General features: G+C 46.6%; 6 protein-coding genes across 6 annotated transcripts; 1 reads left to right on the top strand and 5 right to left on the bottom strand.

The window, feature by feature from the left end:
• Positions 1 to 885: 885 nt before the first annotated feature.
• Positions 886 to 2,719, bottom strand: F5Y00DRAFT_226414 (Cys/Met metabolism PLP-dependent enzyme-domain-containing protein). The gene has a single exon (XM_048006342.1). It carries the CDS (start codon positions 2,525 to 2,527, stop codon positions 1,262 to 1,264), a length of 1,266 nt encoding a protein of 421 aa, XP_047868879.1. The 5' UTR covers positions 2,528 to 2,719; the 3' UTR covers positions 886 to 1,261.
• A 1,166-nt stretch (positions 2,720 to 3,885) lies between these two features.
• Positions 3,886 to 5,297, bottom strand: F5Y00DRAFT_258207 (glycoside hydrolase family 61 protein; the record flags this gene model as incomplete). Its single annotated transcript, XM_048010667.1, has 4 exons — positions 3,886 to 4,659; positions 4,796 to 4,873; positions 4,931 to 5,052; positions 5,105 to 5,297. The coding sequence occupies 4 exons, from the start codon at positions 5,295 to 5,297 to the stop codon at positions 3,886 to 3,888; spliced, it is 1,167 nt and encodes a 388-aa protein (XP_047868880.1).
• A 2,634-nt stretch (positions 5,298 to 7,931) lies between these two features.
• F5Y00DRAFT_157075 (uncharacterized protein) lies at positions 7,932 to 9,375 on the bottom strand. The gene is made up of 2 exons (XM_048004639.1): positions 8,758 to 9,375; positions 7,932 to 8,692 (listed from the first exon to the last, which is right to left on the bottom strand). Exons 1-2 carry the CDS (start codon positions 9,151 to 9,153, stop codon positions 8,204 to 8,206), a joined length of 885 nt encoding a protein of 294 aa, XP_047868881.1. The 5' UTR covers positions 9,154 to 9,375; the 3' UTR covers positions 7,932 to 8,203.
• Positions 9,376 to 9,597: 222 nt separating this feature from the next.
• Positions 9,598 to 12,246, bottom strand: F5Y00DRAFT_258209 (Pkinase-domain-containing protein; the record flags this gene model as incomplete). Its single annotated transcript, XM_048010668.1, has 4 exons — positions 9,598 to 10,178; positions 10,237 to 11,563; positions 11,800 to 12,053; positions 12,195 to 12,246. The coding sequence occupies 4 exons, from the start codon at positions 12,244 to 12,246 to the stop codon at positions 9,598 to 9,600; spliced, it is 2,214 nt and encodes a 737-aa protein (XP_047868882.1).
• Positions 12,247 to 14,829: 2,583 nt separating this feature from the next.
• On the bottom strand, positions 14,830 to 15,918 carry F5Y00DRAFT_157390 (ribosomal protein L11). Its single transcript, XM_048004640.1, has 2 exons — positions 15,234 to 15,918; positions 14,830 to 15,174 (listed from the first exon to the last, which is right to left on the bottom strand). The coding sequence occupies exons 1-2, from the start codon at positions 15,369 to 15,371 to the stop codon at positions 14,839 to 14,841; spliced, it is 474 nt and encodes a 157-aa protein (XP_047868883.1). The 5' UTR covers positions 15,372 to 15,918; the 3' UTR covers positions 14,830 to 14,838.
• F5Y00DRAFT_251080 (oxidative stress survival, Svf1-like protein) lies at positions 15,843 to 17,160 on the top strand (the record flags this gene model as incomplete). Its single annotated transcript, XM_048009797.1, has 4 exons — positions 15,843 to 15,865; positions 15,925 to 16,140; positions 16,195 to 16,993; positions 17,050 to 17,160. The coding sequence occupies 4 exons, from the start codon at positions 15,843 to 15,845 to the stop codon at positions 17,158 to 17,160; spliced, it is 1,149 nt and encodes a 382-aa protein (XP_047868884.1).
• Positions 17,161 to 17,601: the final 441 nt, after the last annotated feature.

The following is a 17,601-nucleotide window of genomic DNA, read 5'->3' on the forward strand; positions in this document are numbered from 1 at the left end:
CCTGACAACGACCGGATCAGCCCTAACTAGAGCTGCGCCGCCGCAAGTGGAGCGGGTAATCATCATCGTCATCCCTGGCAGAAGAGCAATTCCAAATCTTTCCCACGAACAGTGGAGAGGACGAAATTTGGCATACCTATCTTAAGCTAACTCAGAGCCCTGTTTTCCTGCCACTCTTAACGTATCACCACCATACTCCGTTGTTCTGTTCAATTTGTATTATATTACCCGGGACGTTAACTAAGTCTCCTCCCGTGCTAAAACCTCAACCAGCGAACTTGCACAGTCCTATCGGAAATTTAGTTGTTGAAGATGCGCGCTGACAACGATGAACGCAAGCAGATATCAACTCGACCGTACATAGAAAAATCGATGTCACATGTGCCGACTTACCAATAGGTATGTGCAGACTCTTCGATTCATCAGTGCTTGCCAAGACCAATAAATCTTAGGAGTTCCGTTCTCCGCGCCGCGAATACGGAGGATAATGAAGATCGTTCCTAACGAGGCGGCAGAGCACAGTGATAGTATGGGCGTGATATTGATCTTGCGGTGTACTCGGTAAGTATACGAGGTCGTCTACATTAATCCTCTTCCCATCGCGCCCCTAATTGGGAGGGGATATCGTTTACTCTCGATTTCTCGGTTTAGCTTCTTAGCTTTGGGTTTATTTCTGTTCTTCTATTAGCCAGCTAAGATCCCAAGATCCCAAGAGAATAGCACTTCAGAGAATTAATTGTTTTATCGCTTCGCCCATATCTCTCCTGGCCTAAATATATTGCAGTACAGCTTGCTCTAAATTACTCGCTGGCTACCTGTTTGGCACCTGCATATTCCCATTAGTATGGCGGAATCACAGCACAGATAACTTTAGTATGTATCACAAGTATAAGGAGTGGTCATGAGTGGTCATTATAAGTGTACACCAAGATGAGATTTGCGTAAGCTAGACATATACTCTCCCGCCTCACACGTCTGGTTTATACTGTCCCGCGTTATTCTAGCTAGTTGTCCATAAAAACTCAAACGATCTATTTATTTCGCACACCAAGGCGCTAACACGTTGTTGATCCCACCGTAAAATGCAGTTGTCTATGTATTGGCTGTGCTGTCGACTCCCCTATGGGCCTGGAACACGCCATACGCTCCGACCGGATACGAACATAACGCCAAACAGATAATAATATCGGTTTCGATATAACGCTTCCGTCATTTCGGCGATGGTGGGTTGGATACTCATTTACCGCTCTCTAGCCCGCGTCTATTGTGATTCATGTCCGTTAACGCCATTGGTCCCATTGCTCGAAGCAGCAGTCTCGGACACCGCCTTCTCCAACGCCTGCTGAACATCACGAAGCAGGTCTTCCGGCTCCTCTATACCGCAGCTCACGCGCACGAGGTCGTCAAAAACGCCTACAGCCTCTCGCTGTTCTCGAGGGATGCCGGCGTGCGTCATTGCGCTCGGCAGTTCGACCAGACTCTCGATGCCACCTAAACTCTCGGCCAGCGTGAAGATCTTGGTCAGCTGGCAGAACCGCTCAGCCGCGGCCCGGCCTCCCTTGATACGGAACGAAAGCATACCGCCGCCCATACCCTCTCGGTGCTGTTTCAGAGCAATATGCCTGTGTGGGTGAGAGTCTAGACCGGGGTAATTTACGGAAATGACGTGGGGGCTAGCCTCCAGGGCTCTCGCCACAGCCGTAGCGTTGCCGCTTGACTGCCTCACTCGCAAGTGCAGCGTCTTAACTCCTCGGTGGGCAAGCCAGGAGTCGAAGGCTGACGGGACAGCACCGCCGGCATTCTGTAGGAAGGAAATACGTTCACGCAATTCATCCGAGTTGAATGCGGCTATTCCCATAACAACGTCGCTGTGTCCATTGATGTACTTGGTGACACTGTGGACGACGATGTCGGCGCCATGGTCGAGGGGATTCTGGACGTAGGGGCTAAGGAAGGTATTGTCAACAACAACAGCGACGCCTCGCGAGTGGGCTGCGTTGACGACGGCGCGGATATCTACAAGGCGCAAGGTAGGATTGCTAGGCGACTCAATCCATACTAATTTGGTGTTGTCGCGGATGTGCTCTGCAATGTCCACCTCGATCTGAGGGGTAAAGGTAACAGTAACACCATGAGCCTTAGCGACTCGGGTGAAATAGCGGTGGGTACCGCCGTAGACGTCGCTCACGCTGATGACGTGGGAGCCCTGAGCCAAGCTCTGGAGAATGGTAGCAGTGGCAGCGCTTCCGCTGCTGAAGGCGAGTGCGTATTTGGCATGCTCCAAGGCGGCGACGGCTTGCTCGAAGTTATCGCGGTTGGGATTGGAGCTGCGCGAATACTCGTATAAGCCGACGGGCTTTCCGACAGCAGTCTGGGCGAAAGTAGTGGATAGAGAGATGGGCTCGATGACGGCGCCGGTTGTAGGATCGTGGGGGGCACCGGCATGGACAGCAAGGGTTCCGAATCCGTGGACAGGGGACGGTGCCCGCGGAGGGGTCTCGATGATGTGATGGATAGGAACCGTCATGGCTGCGTTTTTGTGCTTGTGCGTTTTGTGCTGAGTGGGATATATAAATGATTCGTCAATATCGTCGCTATTCAACCAATTGTTTCTTTCTTTCTCCAAGTAACACTTCCCAAATAAATAAAATCTTTTTTTTTCTTTTGCGACAAGTCTAGTCTAACCACCTGTTTTTTTTTTTTTTTTTTTTTTCTTCTTCCTTTCCCTTTTTTGATGAGCTTCTTGTCAGGTCATTAACGGTCGAGACCCGAAGCGAAAAAAAAAGAGTGGAAATGGCTAATTTAGGCCCTTTTTTGTCTATTTCTATTTTTGGGGATGGTGTACCTGGGACTACTTTTGGATCCAATGGTGAAATGGTACTATGTATAAAAAATAATTAAATGAGAAAGACTTGTCTACCGACTAGCGCTTGAGCAGGGTAGCATTTTATAAAGAAATCAAAGTTTGATTAGGACAGGGCTTGGACAATATAAGGCTTGGATATTAGTATTAGCTTAGCAACTTAGACATGGTTATCTACAAGTGACGGTGAAGAAGGCGCTGTTACGGCATTTGACCCTTAGTTTAGACCATTTGTTTTGTCATCATCATTATTCTATTCCGAACTTCGTCATTTGACAGCGGGATGATGAGATCCACCCGGCTCGGAGGCTTTATTAATCAACTGCGATGTTTGTTTGCTTCCGACTGCCGAAGGGCCCCGTTAGAGGTTGTTTTAGTTGTTACCATACGAGGCATTTGTTAGGTATTTGTTAGGTATTAGTTACGTTATGTACCTCCTAACCTAACACTTTCCTACTCCACCGAGTTTACACACTACATATCTCCTTTTTTTTTTTTAACCTGTATTATATTTTACCAAAACGTACGACATCATGTCAATAACAATCCGCACAATCTTAGTTTCTCTAAAGCTCTAACTAAATCAACTTATACATCACATAGTCAACCAGAGCTACTTGACTTGCCTAGTACAACGCCACCATCACAATCTAGCACAGACCGACAGCCGTCTTATTAATGACGCCTTCTTTACAAAGCCCATACATAGTACTGACAATGTAACAATAACCATAAAAGACTATTCTAGAAATACTTTGAAATACGGGGAAACCGGGGTTACTACCTGCCTTAGGTACCTATAATGGTAAGAAATATATATATATTATATATGGCGCAATCACCTGAGACGAGTTTGCGCCGTTCAGGTACATGTTGCAACAGACGCAACCAGAGTGTAATCATTTTCCTAGTCCATAGATACTTACATATATCCCGCAAACTTCAACGTAATGTCGTCAAACCCAGCCAGGGGTTCTCAACTGTAGAAGTACTATAGGTATTAGTATGATAAATCCCCTATTTCAAGAGAGCGCCGAAACCAGTGCTCTAGCACGGCGTGCCCTCATTTTTCTAGAGCCACTACCATCTGCGGCTCCAGGAATTTTCTCCGGGGGTGTCGGATCCTCGTTTTGGAGCTTCTGGCCTTTATTCGGAGGGCCGTCGAAGTCGCCAGCACTGCAAGCATCGCTGATGCCGTCACACTTGCTCTCCCAGACTCGGCAGTTGGCGCTCCCCGTCGGCGGTGCCGAGTCGTAGCAACCCTTAGCCTGGTTCCAACATTCCTCAGATGCCTTCCAGCATCCGTCCTCGGTTGAGTAGGAGGATACTTCCACTCCAACCCAATTTGCGTTCTTGATGAGGTAGTTCGCGGGGATATTGCCCTCGGTCTGCTTCAGTGCCTTGGACGAGGTTGAGGTCGAGGTAAAAGCCGCCATGCCTTTGGGTTTTGCGGGCTTGTAGACCTTTGGTCCAGGCATCGGATACGGGAATTGCGGCTGGTAGATGTTGAAAGATACCGCAGGCTCGCCGACCTGGACGTAGCCCGGTATACTAACACTGTACTCTTTGGGCACGTCAAGTGCTGCCGTGTTTCCGCTGTCGATGAAAACCTGCGCGCACCCTGTGTAGAATTGCGGATCGCCCTTATCCGCCTGGTGAAGAGCTAGGAGTTCGGGCCTGAAGAGCCACGAACCACCAGGAAGTGACTCTGGAATATCAACGGACATTAAGCCGTTGTTATCGATCAGCTTCTCCGTGCACCACTTGCCGCTCGACTCATCATAGCCTTCTTCCCACTGCGTACAGGGTTAGCAGAGATCCATATCCAAAGATAATGGAGTAATTTTGAGCTCTAGACCTCATAAAAACGTGAAGACGGGCAGTTATAACAACTCCGCGGCAGTGCATGGCAGATTTAAAGAGAACGCTTACAAGTTTTATCCATCCAGGGCCCGCAGCTGAGTCTGTTGCTATGTCTTTCACCTGTTTAGCATATACGGCACAAGGCCCCTAAGTTCTCAAAGTAAGTATGGTCCAACGTCATCGGTCATTCTAGATGCAACATACCTTGTGTGATTTATCTATAGATCCGGGTTGCTCAGCATCGGCCCATGTGCGCCACTCGAAGGTAAGTTTCCCACCGGCCGGTGCGGGGCAGGTGAAAGCAACAGGTTTCTCGCCATCAACACCTAATCAACAGTTAGTCGGCCGTTATGGTTACGTAGGAGGTTGATAACCTACCGCAGGCCATATCATCGCTGTCTAAGCCAGCTATGGGAGAGGTGCAGTGTTGGGGATCCATGCTCATCCTGACACACGTTCCGTCCCCTTGAGAGACATTGTTGATAAAAAGCGTCGTGAATATGGTGTGCGCGTCTGCTACCGTAAGGAGAGCAGTAGCTATAGCCACAAGAAAAAAAGGGGAATACTTCATCTTGAAGAATAAATCAACGATAACCGAAGGGTCTTTTTCCTTCTTTCTTTTCTTAAATAAAAGAAGGCGATACTCAAGCTCCAGGCGAATGAAAGAGAAATGGACTAGCTCAGCTAAGAAAACGAGTGTATATAATGCCCCTTTGGACTTGAAGTATATTTGGATCAGAGAATGAACATATCGGCAAGAATCGAAGAATGAGCGAATAGAGCGAACAAGTCATCGATAGAAAAAAAATGAGTATTCCTACTCATATATAAGTAGATACCCAGCGCTAGACGGAAGTAGGAGACGAGATAGATGTCTCCCTATCTTGGAAAGCAAACAACCTGAGGGGAAAATTCTAAATTGCCTATAAATTAACCCATACACCGAAGGAAATTTTACAATACATATGACATGTCAAACCATATCTAAGCAACTACTATGTATACCTTCCTTAAAAAGCATGATTCGAGGATAATTCCCTTTCAGCTACACACCCAGCCAGCCAAGCTTCTTCCGCTCCCAAAGGCGCTTCGCATCCAACGACGAATAGGAGCGCTAGAGTGGGTGTTTGCAAGTATCCAAGATTTTCTCAGGGGTAGACAGACCCAAGCTACCATGGACCCTGATTCCTTGGTCTCAGATAGAAGAGTACAACGGTACCACGTGAGATGACGTTGTTGGAAATCCGGGGAATTAGTTGAATAAGACGAGGTGCAGCTTCGATGCAAGGGGCGGGAGGCTGGCTGCATTAATATATATTAGGTACCTTGGGGCATACAGCGACCAATCACCCGGGGCGCACCGAATGAAGCTGAAACGTCTTCGTCCCAGCCCTTTAGTCCCTCTCGTGGGAATTTTCAATGGTGGAAAGAAACGAAACGTGCCGAAAATGCACCCGAACGTATAAGCCCCTGGCGTTTGCATGCGGGCTTCTCCGAGGCGCTTTGCTTTCTGCTTGGCTGATGAGTTAGGTACTTAACCTAAGGTACTCATCGATTGGCTGCCCCTTTCAAGATAAATTACGAGATTGGCTCTATATTAGTCAGTCATCCGACTGTCCTACTCATCTCTGTGCAATTTAGACGTCTAAGAATTGCCATGGTTCGGCTTGTATTAACGAGGGATCGTAGTTTGATGATTGGGTAGATGTAGATTAAATAGTTAAGTATTAATCACCTCATTTATACTTTGAAATTTGAGATTGCGTGAGCTCTGGCTTTGAAAGGTATTTGTCATGTCAAAGATGAGAACACCAAATTTGGTGTTTATTTTCAAGAATCCAAATTACTGCCATTTCGACTATGTGGCTACTCCCTGTTATCTGTGAACTCTCATTTCAGACTCGTTAAAACCCCTTAAACTGCCCCAACAAATCTCATAATTATAATAGTGCCGTGACAAGCACATATGTATACTAGAAAGTACTTCAATGGAGTTTCTACAGGTCAGATAGACTCTTGAACAGCAACCTCCCGCTCAGGGGCAAGTAATCCCATTGCTTCTCGGTGCTTATTTCAGTCACAGGTAAAGAGCTAGACTAATCACATCGAATAGCTGGTACTCGGGGGAACACTTGCAATTGCCTTCCATATCATTTCATGAATAGGTAAGTAGTCGCTAGTTCTTAAAGAACATATTTTGGAGGGAAGAGTGGAGATTAACTGCACCTCAAAACCGCAAAAGTCGAGCCTCTTAGACTAGGCACTACCCTACGGTCCGCGAAGACGCCTTTCCCAACCGGCCGCCAAATCACGTTGCGCTATGCAAAGCTTGACCAGACCCGAGCTCTTTTTAAATTCTTTTTTTGCCTCCTGTTGTACATACATACTATGGTACATCGGTGTCATCAATCGTGGGTATCGTTATAATTACTCGTTGATCTTGGCCAGAATCCTAGCAAGAATTGTCAGTATTGGGGCGTCGCCCTTCGAGGATGACTGCATATGCTGAAACTTACTCGCTGTCGCGGAAGAGGTGGAATTCCTCCTCGCCGACCTTGACGGGGGAACCGCCGTACTGGATATACGTGTTAGCTAAAATTCTGTAGATATGTAGAGGGGGGCGCAAGAATTCTCTTATCGACTTGAGCCCATAGACTGTCCTAACTTACCTGAGGAATCAACACCCGGTCTCCCGTCTGCACACCCATAGCCAAACGTTGGCCGTCCTTGTTCAGCGCGCCGGGCCCGACAGCTAAAACTCTGCCTTCGTTGAGCTCCTTCACGCTGGACTCGGGCAGGAAGATGCCGCTGGCGGTCTTAGCTTCGGCCTTGATTCGCTGGACCAGCACACGGTCCAGGAGAGGGACAAGGGACTTGACCGATCGGATAGCGGTAGCCTGTGGTGCTTACATGTCAGTTAAGTCTCGTAGAGCAAATGAACGGAGCGAAAAAATTAAGACGAGCGTAGGGTGCGAGATTGCAAAGCGCACGTCATAGCATAGAATGATGCAATAATTTAGAAATCGAGCATACCATTGCGAAGTATATACAGAGAGAAGTTCGTGAATTCGAAAGGGTAGAGAATTTTTTTTTTCGACGAACTGCAACGAATTGGGAGCTGGAAGATCTAAATTTGAAGCTATCGCAAAGTGGTGGATGGATCTTTAGAAAGCTTTGGAAGCTTCAAGTGGCCGATAGACCCAAACTTTTTATTCCTCGGTTTTTCCGAACGCCGGGGCTACCTTTGGCCTAGAACCCGCCTATCCGGGGCCAGCCGAATCCTTGCGTACATCATCCCGATTTACACTATCTCAAGTGACCTCAGACCAGATCCCCCACTGCTTAATTCGGACGACCTCACAGGTACTTGGACTTTATTTTGTTACGGGAACTATCACGAATTAAAGAATCTAGTTCGATTTAATTTCTTTAAGATGAGTTAAAGAGAAAATGGGCTCTTCAATTTCTTAAGCACAATTATTCCACATCATATAAATCATTCCAGAAAAGGATGTCATCCAGTAATTCCTTAGGCAGATTCTGCGAAGCGTAATTCTCACGCTTCGGAGATCGAATTCGAACGTGAATACTTGCTGCAGTTTTCCAGCCGAAAAAACCAGCCATCTCCCAGTCGACGAGCCCAACTATCTTGTCGTTATCGACGATGCAGTTTGACCGCGAAACATCATTATGCATAAAGCTAAGATCGGGGTCTTCCTTGTTATCCGCAAGAATGATGTCTTCCTCGACTTGTTGTATACCGCGATGATGTACGGGGTCTGGATCCGGAATGATGTAGGATCGGCAACTGATCTTACTTGGAGGAGTAACCGTGCGCAGCTTCTGTAGCATTTGCCGTGCTTGTTCTTTGAAGGAAGCTTTCTGAGACTGTGAAATGTACTGCCAGGCTATGTTTAAGCCGACACCGGGAATTCTTTCTTGTATAAATATATCCCGTCCGTCGATCTGTCGACAAAAACATTAGGGACAAATTGATTGAGTACGTAATTAAAGAGCGAAGTCGAATATACCTTAGCAGCGAAATAAACCTGGGGAACTTTGATGTCATCTAGCACCTTTCCTGCAAGGCGAATAGCTTCCACTTCGTTTGCATCGGCGTATGAGTAGTCGCGGTAAGATCGCCGGCCCTCGGGAGTTACTTTCAAGTGACTCGACTTGATGATTACGCTTCCAAGCGCAAAGACATCGCGCCCTCCTTCATCGTTTTCATAAATCCTGTTGAGTTCCGTGCATTGTGCAAGCACAGAGGACCAGTACTTGAGGGACTCTGGAGTTGTGCTGTTAATATGCTTCGCATCGGGTTCGAAGTCAGTGGGGCGGGGGAAGTATCTGCCGTATAAAGGTACATCCGCGTACAGATCATTTGCAGGTATTTTGTCAGGGTCAGTTTCGTATGGATTCATCATGCTAGTTATATTATAGTAATGTAAATGGTAGCTAAGTGTAACTTATTTCTGCAAAATGTGCCTGTTTACCTAAGACATTAAGATAAGGCTGTGTAACAGTATGTAAATACCGAACAGTTAAAAGCGTTCCGGTAAGAATTGAATTGAATTCGCATCTATTAGTACCTAAGCTATGCCGCGGTCCGCCAACGGCATCTTCATAAATAAAATGGACAAGAATCTTATCTACCCAAACCTCTATACGCGATAGCATATACTCTAAGTTCTATACCGCTATGAACCTGAATGGTTTGCACCCTCCCGCTTTGCCGTTGATGACCCCGAAGCTATATGACCCCGTAAACGCCGCTTTTGGGAACTTACTGTTCCCTCCTACGCCTAAAAATATCGCAATATGCGCTTAATAGTCCGCTTAACAGTCCGCCAAAACACCACCCGGCGTTTCTACTTACTTGGTGGTGCCGGCGGCTCAAGGACATGTGTATGATCGTCCGCATGGATGACTTGTCCGTGGTCAACCTGCCTGCAGATAACCGTGTCTGAAACCCAAGGTTCATCAAGTATCTCAGGCATTTGAGCGCGTTTTTTGGGATCGATCGTCAACATCCTCCCAATGATATGTCTACTCTCCCTAGGAAGTAGCCTCAACAGACGCCACGGACCCTTAATGACCTCTTTCTTTTCCTGGGTGCCAGTACCATTACTACTAGGGGTAGAGGGCTCGCTCGCCTTAGGGCTTTGCTGCCTCGTATCGTCTTCCACAAAAATGTCACGTTGTGGGATATTTGCGAGGTCGTTTGTGGATCTCGAAGGATGGATTAGCTTCTTGGGATCGTGACCGGGAGACGGATCTGCTGCGAAAAGCTTATACGAATTATCCGACAAGCGCGGGACCTTCCAGGGGAATCTTCTAAGTGACATGCAGCAGAAGATGATCGCAAGGGACCAGATATCCACCGCCTGAGGGTCATACTTGCGCTCATCATAAACTTCTGGAGCAAGGTAGGGATCTGATCCAACAACACCTGGCGACTTGTTAGAGATCCACAAGATTAATTAACTGCATGGCGGCATCTGACTTACCAGAAGCAAGGACGATTTCCGTCTCAAAAGGATACCTGAAAACATGAGCACTACCAAAATCAATGATTTTCATGATACCGTGCTGGCTAACGACAACATTATCCAATTTCAAATCCCGATGGGCGAGACCGGAACTGTGAAGATAAGTTACCCCACTTAGTATTTGTAGAAAACAGCATGTTATCTCCGCCTTAGACATCTTCCCGGTCATAACAATGGCAAAAAGATCGTATGGGGCGTATTCCATGACTTCGTACCATTTTCCCTTCTCTTGGACAATGTCGAGCGTCTCAATAATGTTGCCATGATGTAAAGCAGATCCGATACAGAATTCAGCCGTCAATTTCTTCACATATTCCTTTTCAGTCTCATACGAATGCCGAGGACGGAATTCTTTCACCGCAAATACTGTATTGTCTTCTGTTCTCTTCATAAGTTTCACAGAGCCTCCAGCGCCAGATCCAAGCACTCGGCCCAGCTTCCCATACTTGGACGAGAGGCCGTGATCATCGGCGAATGGGACCTGGTAAGCTGGCTTAGACCCCAAAGGAGATGGTGATGCGGGCTTCTTGGGCTTGTGATTGACGCCCACTTTAAAAAACCGCTTGAGATCAGACATAGAAGATCCGTGTGCACTATGTGTTGTTGAGCCAGATCCTGTCGGGTGAAGATCAGCCGACTTATTCTTATTTGAGAAAAGTCCCGAGTGTCTTTTTTCTTGCTTATCTGTCCTCGTCAGGTTTGTTGATGAAGAAGAGGGGGAGCCAAGTTTCTTCTTCCTAGAGAAGACAAATCGCTGGTCAATGCTGCCACCTGCTTTGTTCTGCACCGGTCGTTTACTTGCAGCATACGGATCATTGATATCCCCTTGAGGAGTAAAGGGTCGCGAATAATACTGAGATGCGGCATTTCTCGAGGGACTCGATTCCCTAGACACAGGTAGAGATTGGCCTCCGGGCCCGATGCTAAAAATCCCCTTTCGATGCGAGCGGATACCGCCATCGTGCTCGTCTACAGCAGTCGATCGTTGAGATATGTTGTCGGTGGAGGCAGGTCGGTGCGGTAGGCCCATTCGAGGCGAAACTGGTCTCGAATCTTGTCCCGATGCTTGTGGTGTTATCGCCTGGGAATCGTACCCGCCATCAGAACTGGCAATTCGAACGGACTTCGAGTTCCGCGTAGAAGATTCCGCTGCGGAAGTCCCAGCGGGCGTAAGTGGTGGTGATACCAACTCGGGAGCTTTAGGGCTCAATCGGGGCGACGGATGGCCCATGGGGCTATGGCTATGCTGCGGAGTTGCGCCAGGAGTAGTCTCGTTAGACGCAACCTAAATGAAGGCATACTGTTAGTTATAAGAGGACCCCATAGAGCCAGATCTAATAAAACCGTATAATTGCTATCGGGACCACACGTATACTAAGGCGCCAGTCCTTGCTTTAGTCTGGGACGGGAAATGAGGCGCAGCGGTGAATAAAGGAGAATTTCATCCGAATTTTGCAATCATTGTTGGGGCGAACGAATTTCATATGAAAATAAATTGAGAGCAAATGGTAAATAGCGTACCCTAGAAGGCGGAAGGGAGACTGGATCAAACGAATAATTCATCAATCGCTGCTCTTGAAGCTGGGCGCCATGGATAGAATTGGTCAGAGCTCGTATTATATCAGGAGTAGCAGAACTCTCCCTTCGGGCTTCCGGACCACCGAAGGACGAGACTGGAGGATCGATTTCGTCAACTATCGATGAGAAGCGTACCGATGCGCGCTCTGAGGGCTTTACGATGGCATCGGTACGTTCGGATACATCGTTGGAGCTGTCTAGTAAGTTGGAAATATACATAGTTAGCTATTGAGCTATTGAGCTATTGAGCTATTGAGCTATTGAAACTTGATTCTGAAGGTAAGACATGGTAGAGAACGTCTATTGGCCGGTTTATAAAGAGAAAATATCGTGATTACCTTGCGACTGCTCCAGTGGGCGGAGATCATCAGCATCGTTCGGGGTTGTCATGGCAATCGAAATACCGAGAGGCTAGATAACAATAGGATCCCAAATGCTAAGATATAAAAAGAGCTAGTAGCAAGCTGGGCCGAGGGATGGCCCCCAAAAAGGTAATGCGAATAAATAGGGAAGAGAGCGAGCAGATCAAATGAAGAAAAGTAAAAAGAAAAAAGGAAGAAAAAAAGCTAAGTGATGATGATATGATGTGCCAGACCTTGTAAAAGGTCTAAAAGATCTCTCTCAAAACTTGTGGGAGAACTGACTTATGTCCATCATGGTGGGGCAATTTCTACATAGTAAAGTACGTAGTTGCAAGTAGTAAGGGTATGTAGAAGGAGGTAGTTGCTCTCCGCTCTCCGCTGCTGCCCACTTGCCTGCCCACTTGCTCGGCAAGAACGAACTTTTGATCCAATTTTTACCTAAGAATCTAAGATATGGGAACGTGATAGGACTTTGTGCGACTTGGAGTGATCAAAGTGACAAAATGACCAAAGTTAACCAAATGTGAAATAAATCATTAGGTACGGATCCCGTCAATACATATGTAATGTGTACTGTACATGCGCAGAATAGACAGCCGTCTCAACCGGGTTGAGCTACGGAAGTTTTGAGGATTTTACGGCTCGAATTGCATATACCGATCCGGCTATTTGGCAACGAGTTTGAAGCAAACCTGGTACAGTACTTTCAAGTACTTTGCTTCAAGTACTTTTGGGCTCTCTTACCTCGGCGCTTTACCCGGAGTGCACCAGACGCAGTTCCGGGTTGGTAGAAAGAAACCTAGTGTATTGAAGAGTCACTAGAGGCCTGAGAGTGGAACATGTGGGTCACCGATGAATCCCTGTTGGGTGGGGACCAAAAAGGTTTCCATCCGTTTGCGTCTAGATGTCGTAGAGAGATTTAGGAATATAATAGGTCGGGAAGTAGGCTGACAAATTACAAACGCTCCTATAATCGCCAGGACATCTCAAAATGGCCAACAGGAAAAAAAAATCAAAAATCTATTCAACGTTCTCGACTCTCTCTCTCCGCTCTTCAATCATGCATAAATCCCTGCCCGGTTAGTTAGTTACTTGATAGCTTTTTCGTAATTAAGCGATCTAAGCGGTCTAATAATAGTTCATGACTCAAATCCGATCCATAGCGTAATCACAAAATAACTTCTTCCTACTACACACATTACACCCATTATACACTACACGAATAAATGCGGTGCTCGCGTACCAGGTCGACCAGTCTGCCAGGGTTGTCCTAGACTTTTTCAGTAACATCGACCTTGCATTATATATATGTACCCAATAACACCGATATAAAGCTATAGGTGTGCCTGGAATTGATTAGCTTGCAGGATCCCGTCCGCGGCGGGACTGTGATCTGCCATGCATTATCAGGGCCAAGATTTCTCTCTTCCAACGAAACGCCCGCCAATTGCTCAAACGGTAATACCCATAGCTTTGGGTCCCGACCAATACTCTTATTGTATATGACCTATCAGAATGTCAAAATTTGGAGACGAATCCGTTTGAGACATCTGTCCGAGCAGCACCTTGATGGGGTATGACTATCACAGGTTCCACGAACCGGCAACGCGGTTTACTTTAGATCGTTGTTTCTCCTGAGGAACCATAGCGTGTTCGGCATTGACCGTTCAGCATAACCCGAAATTCGATGAGGTCTAAGTAACCAATTAAAAAGAAAAAGGAAAAAACCCCCTCAGATCAAGCTTTTGTTCGTACGAATACGGGATTTAAGTATGCGCAGTACGACTTGGCATGTTGCGCAAAGTTAGTGGTATCCTTGTACCTGTGTTAGCTTATTGTTCACAAGTAGAGCTTGGCTGGCCAGGCTATTCCATGACCCACGTAGTTCTAGACATTCTAGAAGGTATTTGGAAGCTATGCAACTACTGTGCCCATAAAGTGTCTCGAGGGTGTACAGATTGATAATTGCTTGGATTCTTTTAACCAACACTTATATATCAAATAACTAAGATAAATACTTCTTCAATTGGTACACCATCCGATGAGATTTCTCTAAACCTCAAGATCTGGACTTTTCGCCTCATCGATGCCTCTTTCAAGTTGTGTAAGCTAGACCGAGATCGCTTTATAACTTAGGTAAGTAGGTAGCACATTGACAACTGTCTTGGAGCACCAATACTACCCTCGTACGTATAGAGAGGTAGGTAATTCTAACTACTTATCACCTAATAAGCAAGTAGCGATATAATTTCCATGTAGCCCTTTTTATAGATTGTCAATTCTGGTAGACTATTACAAAATTTCCTGAGGGGGGAGCGACATATGAGTAGTCGAGAGGTTGCAGCAATGCCTTATCTTTCTGCCGAAGTGTCTAAGGCTCGCCGATCGTCGCAAAATTCAGGGAGGCAATTTCCAACGTTTCCGCAGCATTGGGCACCACATGCAAGCACACATCAGGGACTTTGCGTTTGATCCGTCCATTTCGTGCAGTTTTGGTGATACATGCCAAAATCTCATTTGTACAGGCATAACAGAGGGTCCGAAATCGACAATCAACCCCGTCCCGTCTGCTCTAACGCATGATGTTACAAAAGGCGACTAAATCGGGGCCGCCTTCCGTTTATGCGACAACAGCGATACCCATCGATTTGGCCTGGAAAATAACAGCCCTGCAGAGACCCTCTAGAGGAAGACCGGAGAGCCGTTCTTCGGTTTGCTTTATCTTGGCAATTTCGTAAATATGTTTTAGAGTAACCGTGCCTACTATTTCGTGTCCCGGCTTGCTCGAAGCTTTTTTCTTCCCCTTCTTACTAACTGGTAGGTCCGCCGCATTCCTGAGGAGCCACGAAGTCTGTGGTGTTCGAACGTCAAAATGGAATGATCTGTCTGCTCGTACCGTTACTCGCGTCGGCATAGGCGTCCCTTGTATAATGTGTGCCGTTCGCGCATTGAATTCCTATAGGCGCATGGTTATCAATTACGGCGCATCACATTAGCGACTAAATTTGTTTTTACCTTGCAAAAATCCATCGACTTAACACCTTTACTTCCAAGCGCAGGACCAACTGGAGGACTAGGAGCAGCTTTTCCAGCTCCCACTATGAGCTTGACCATCTGGTCAGCGCCAGTGGCAGCCGAGCGTGCCTTCGACATCTTGGAATTGTCGGGCGTGGGTTATGCGAAGAGGGACTGGGCGGGTTGATCGTTAATATTCTAGATCAAAAAAACATGCTCCAATTTCGTTGGTGGAAGTTCAAGAATTATACATCAGCCACAATTGAGTTTTAAGAGCGCCTCAACTTTTAATTCAAAAATTCAAAACAGCTCGTTTACGGATCCGTACCGTGTACCTAGGTACATCCATATGTACCTGTAAATAGTGGAGTTTCAGGTACAGAGATACCTAAACTTTATTCGAGGACCCCGCCAGCCCGCCAAATATCGACAGCTCAAGCTACTTCCGTCCTCTCTCTACACTAATTAAGAACATATCTTTCCTAACGAACCACCAGTATCACCGCTCTTTTCTCCCTCTTTTCCTACCCCCTTAGTCAGCGTTATATTATCTCTTTTTTCCATTTATCTATCATCACCACCTAGACAGATTATCCCGCTTTCTACATCATGTTCAACTGGGCAAAACAAACGTCAGCAGCAAATTTCCCTAGTTTCCATACCTAGCGTATTCAGCTAACTGGTTGCCTAGTTTGGCTAATGTCGTGGGCACGGAAGAGCCCATCTATGGCGCTTCGGCCATAAGATCAGTCGCCGAAGATGCCAAAACGACGCCGTATACGGAATTAACCAGAGATGACATGAAATGGGAGGCTATGGAATCGACCTGTGTCGAGAGCCAAACTTTCTATTTCATGGCGGAGAGTGGCCATTTAGCTTTTGCTCAAGTCATTTATAGCAATGTGGCGTATGAGTTTTCAACCGCCCAGCTGCCTCTCGATCTAGCTGACATTCCTTGAAGTGGCATCCGCACCACTTGCCAGTTCAACTGTAAGGTCTTCTACACAGACGGCACGAAACCCCTATGGAGCTCCTCGCCCTTGAGCCACGCCGAGTTCAGTGAAGATAAAACATGCTTTTTTGCCACCGATTGCGCCCTAGAACTATCCGAAGATGGGAACTCTTACACAATCAAGTCCATGAACGATCCTCAGTGCATTGTCAACCTTAAAATAACAAAGGTAGCGCCTGGCTTCGTTGTCGGCAAGAATGGCAAGTCCTTGTTCGGTACAGACCTATCTCACCCGTGGGGCTCCATGCGACACGCGTTCTGGCCAAGGTGTTCGGCTGAGGGGAGCATCATGACGAAGAATGGACCCATCGATTTCAAAGGGAAGGCGTTCCTTTCCCATGCTTTACAGGGTATGAAGCCTCACCATCTGGCAGCCCGGTGGAATTTCCTCAATTATCAAGGACCGACATATTCCGCAATTCTGATGGAGTTCACCACGCCACCATCGTATGGAACGACCGTCGTAGGCGTCGGCGGAATTGCCAAGGAAGGGGAGATCATCACTGCTGGACCCAAATGTGGCGCCACACATCTTAAGACGAAGCAGGACACCGAGAACGACTGGCCCGAGCCCACCGATATCAGGTTTACCTGGTCCGGTACCACAAAGGACGGAAAACCCGTTGAAGCCGTTATTGAATGCGCTATGGGTGAGAGAGTTGACAGGATTGACGTCATGGCGGAAGTTCCTGGTTTCGTCAAGAAAATCGTCGCCAATGCGGCGGGAACTAAGCCATACATTTACCAAGTAAGTTTATAGAGGTAATCATTCAGAATGCGTTTCATTTCTAACTTTGTGTGCAGTTCTTCCCCCACAATATCCCTACTGTGCTAAAGCTCAAGATCGGTGATCAAGAGATTACCGAAGAGGGACGGTTGTTCAGCGAAGCAACTTTCATATCCGCAACGGAATAATTCACTAAGGCTCAAAATGAAGCATAATGCATATGCTTAATGCCAATGAAATGAGCAAGGCAGAGCAGCAACTAGGATTGCTTTTAGAATGCGGATGCTTGGTTTAAGCGCTATATTCCAGTAAAGAGGCTTGGCTACATTATATTCGCTTTCCTCCAGTTAGCATACGGTCAGGATATTGCATCAGAACAAGTTAGGGATACTAGAGTTCATAGAAGTACATGATCACTCGTTGAGATCCCAAAGGTGTAAACTATATTCGGATTCCACCATTCGAAATCATGTACTATCTATAGGTTTTTGGTTAGTTACATTAATAAGGATACCTCATATGAATACAATCGTTGTTCTTGGAAGTTTTACATGGGATGAAAGTACGTAGTATTGAAACGTGAGTTTATTAGGGAGTATAAACTAAGTCAAAATATAAGCTTATAGCAG

The sequence above is a fragment of the Daldinia vernicosa genome (genome assembly GCF_022497035.1).
Source record: "Daldinia vernicosa strain CBS 139.73 unplaced genomic scaffold F5Y00scaffold_5, whole genome shotgun sequence".
Lineage (NCBI taxonomy): Eukaryota > Fungi > Ascomycota > Sordariomycetes > Xylariales > Hypoxylaceae > Daldinia > Daldinia vernicosa.

Coding starts and splice junctions, on each gene's coding strand:
- F5Y00DRAFT_226414 (XM_048006342.1), bottom strand. CDS start 2,527: ATGACGGTTCCTATCCATCACATCATCGAGACCCCTCCGCGGGCACCG.
- F5Y00DRAFT_157075 (XM_048004639.1), bottom strand. CDS start 9,153: ATGATGAATCCATACGAAACTGACCCTGACAAAATACCTGCAAATGAT. Junction 8,693..8,757: donor AGGTTTATTTCGCTGCTAAG/GTATATTCGACT, acceptor TTTTGTCGACAG/ATCGACGGACGGGATATATT.
- F5Y00DRAFT_157390 (XM_048004640.1), bottom strand. CDS start 15,371: ATGTCGAAGGCACGCTCGGCTGCCACTGGCGCTGACCAGATGGTCAAG. Junction 15,175..15,233: donor AGTCGATGGATTTTTGCAAG/GTAAAAACAAAT, acceptor ATGCGCCTATAG/GAATTCAATGCGCGAACGGC.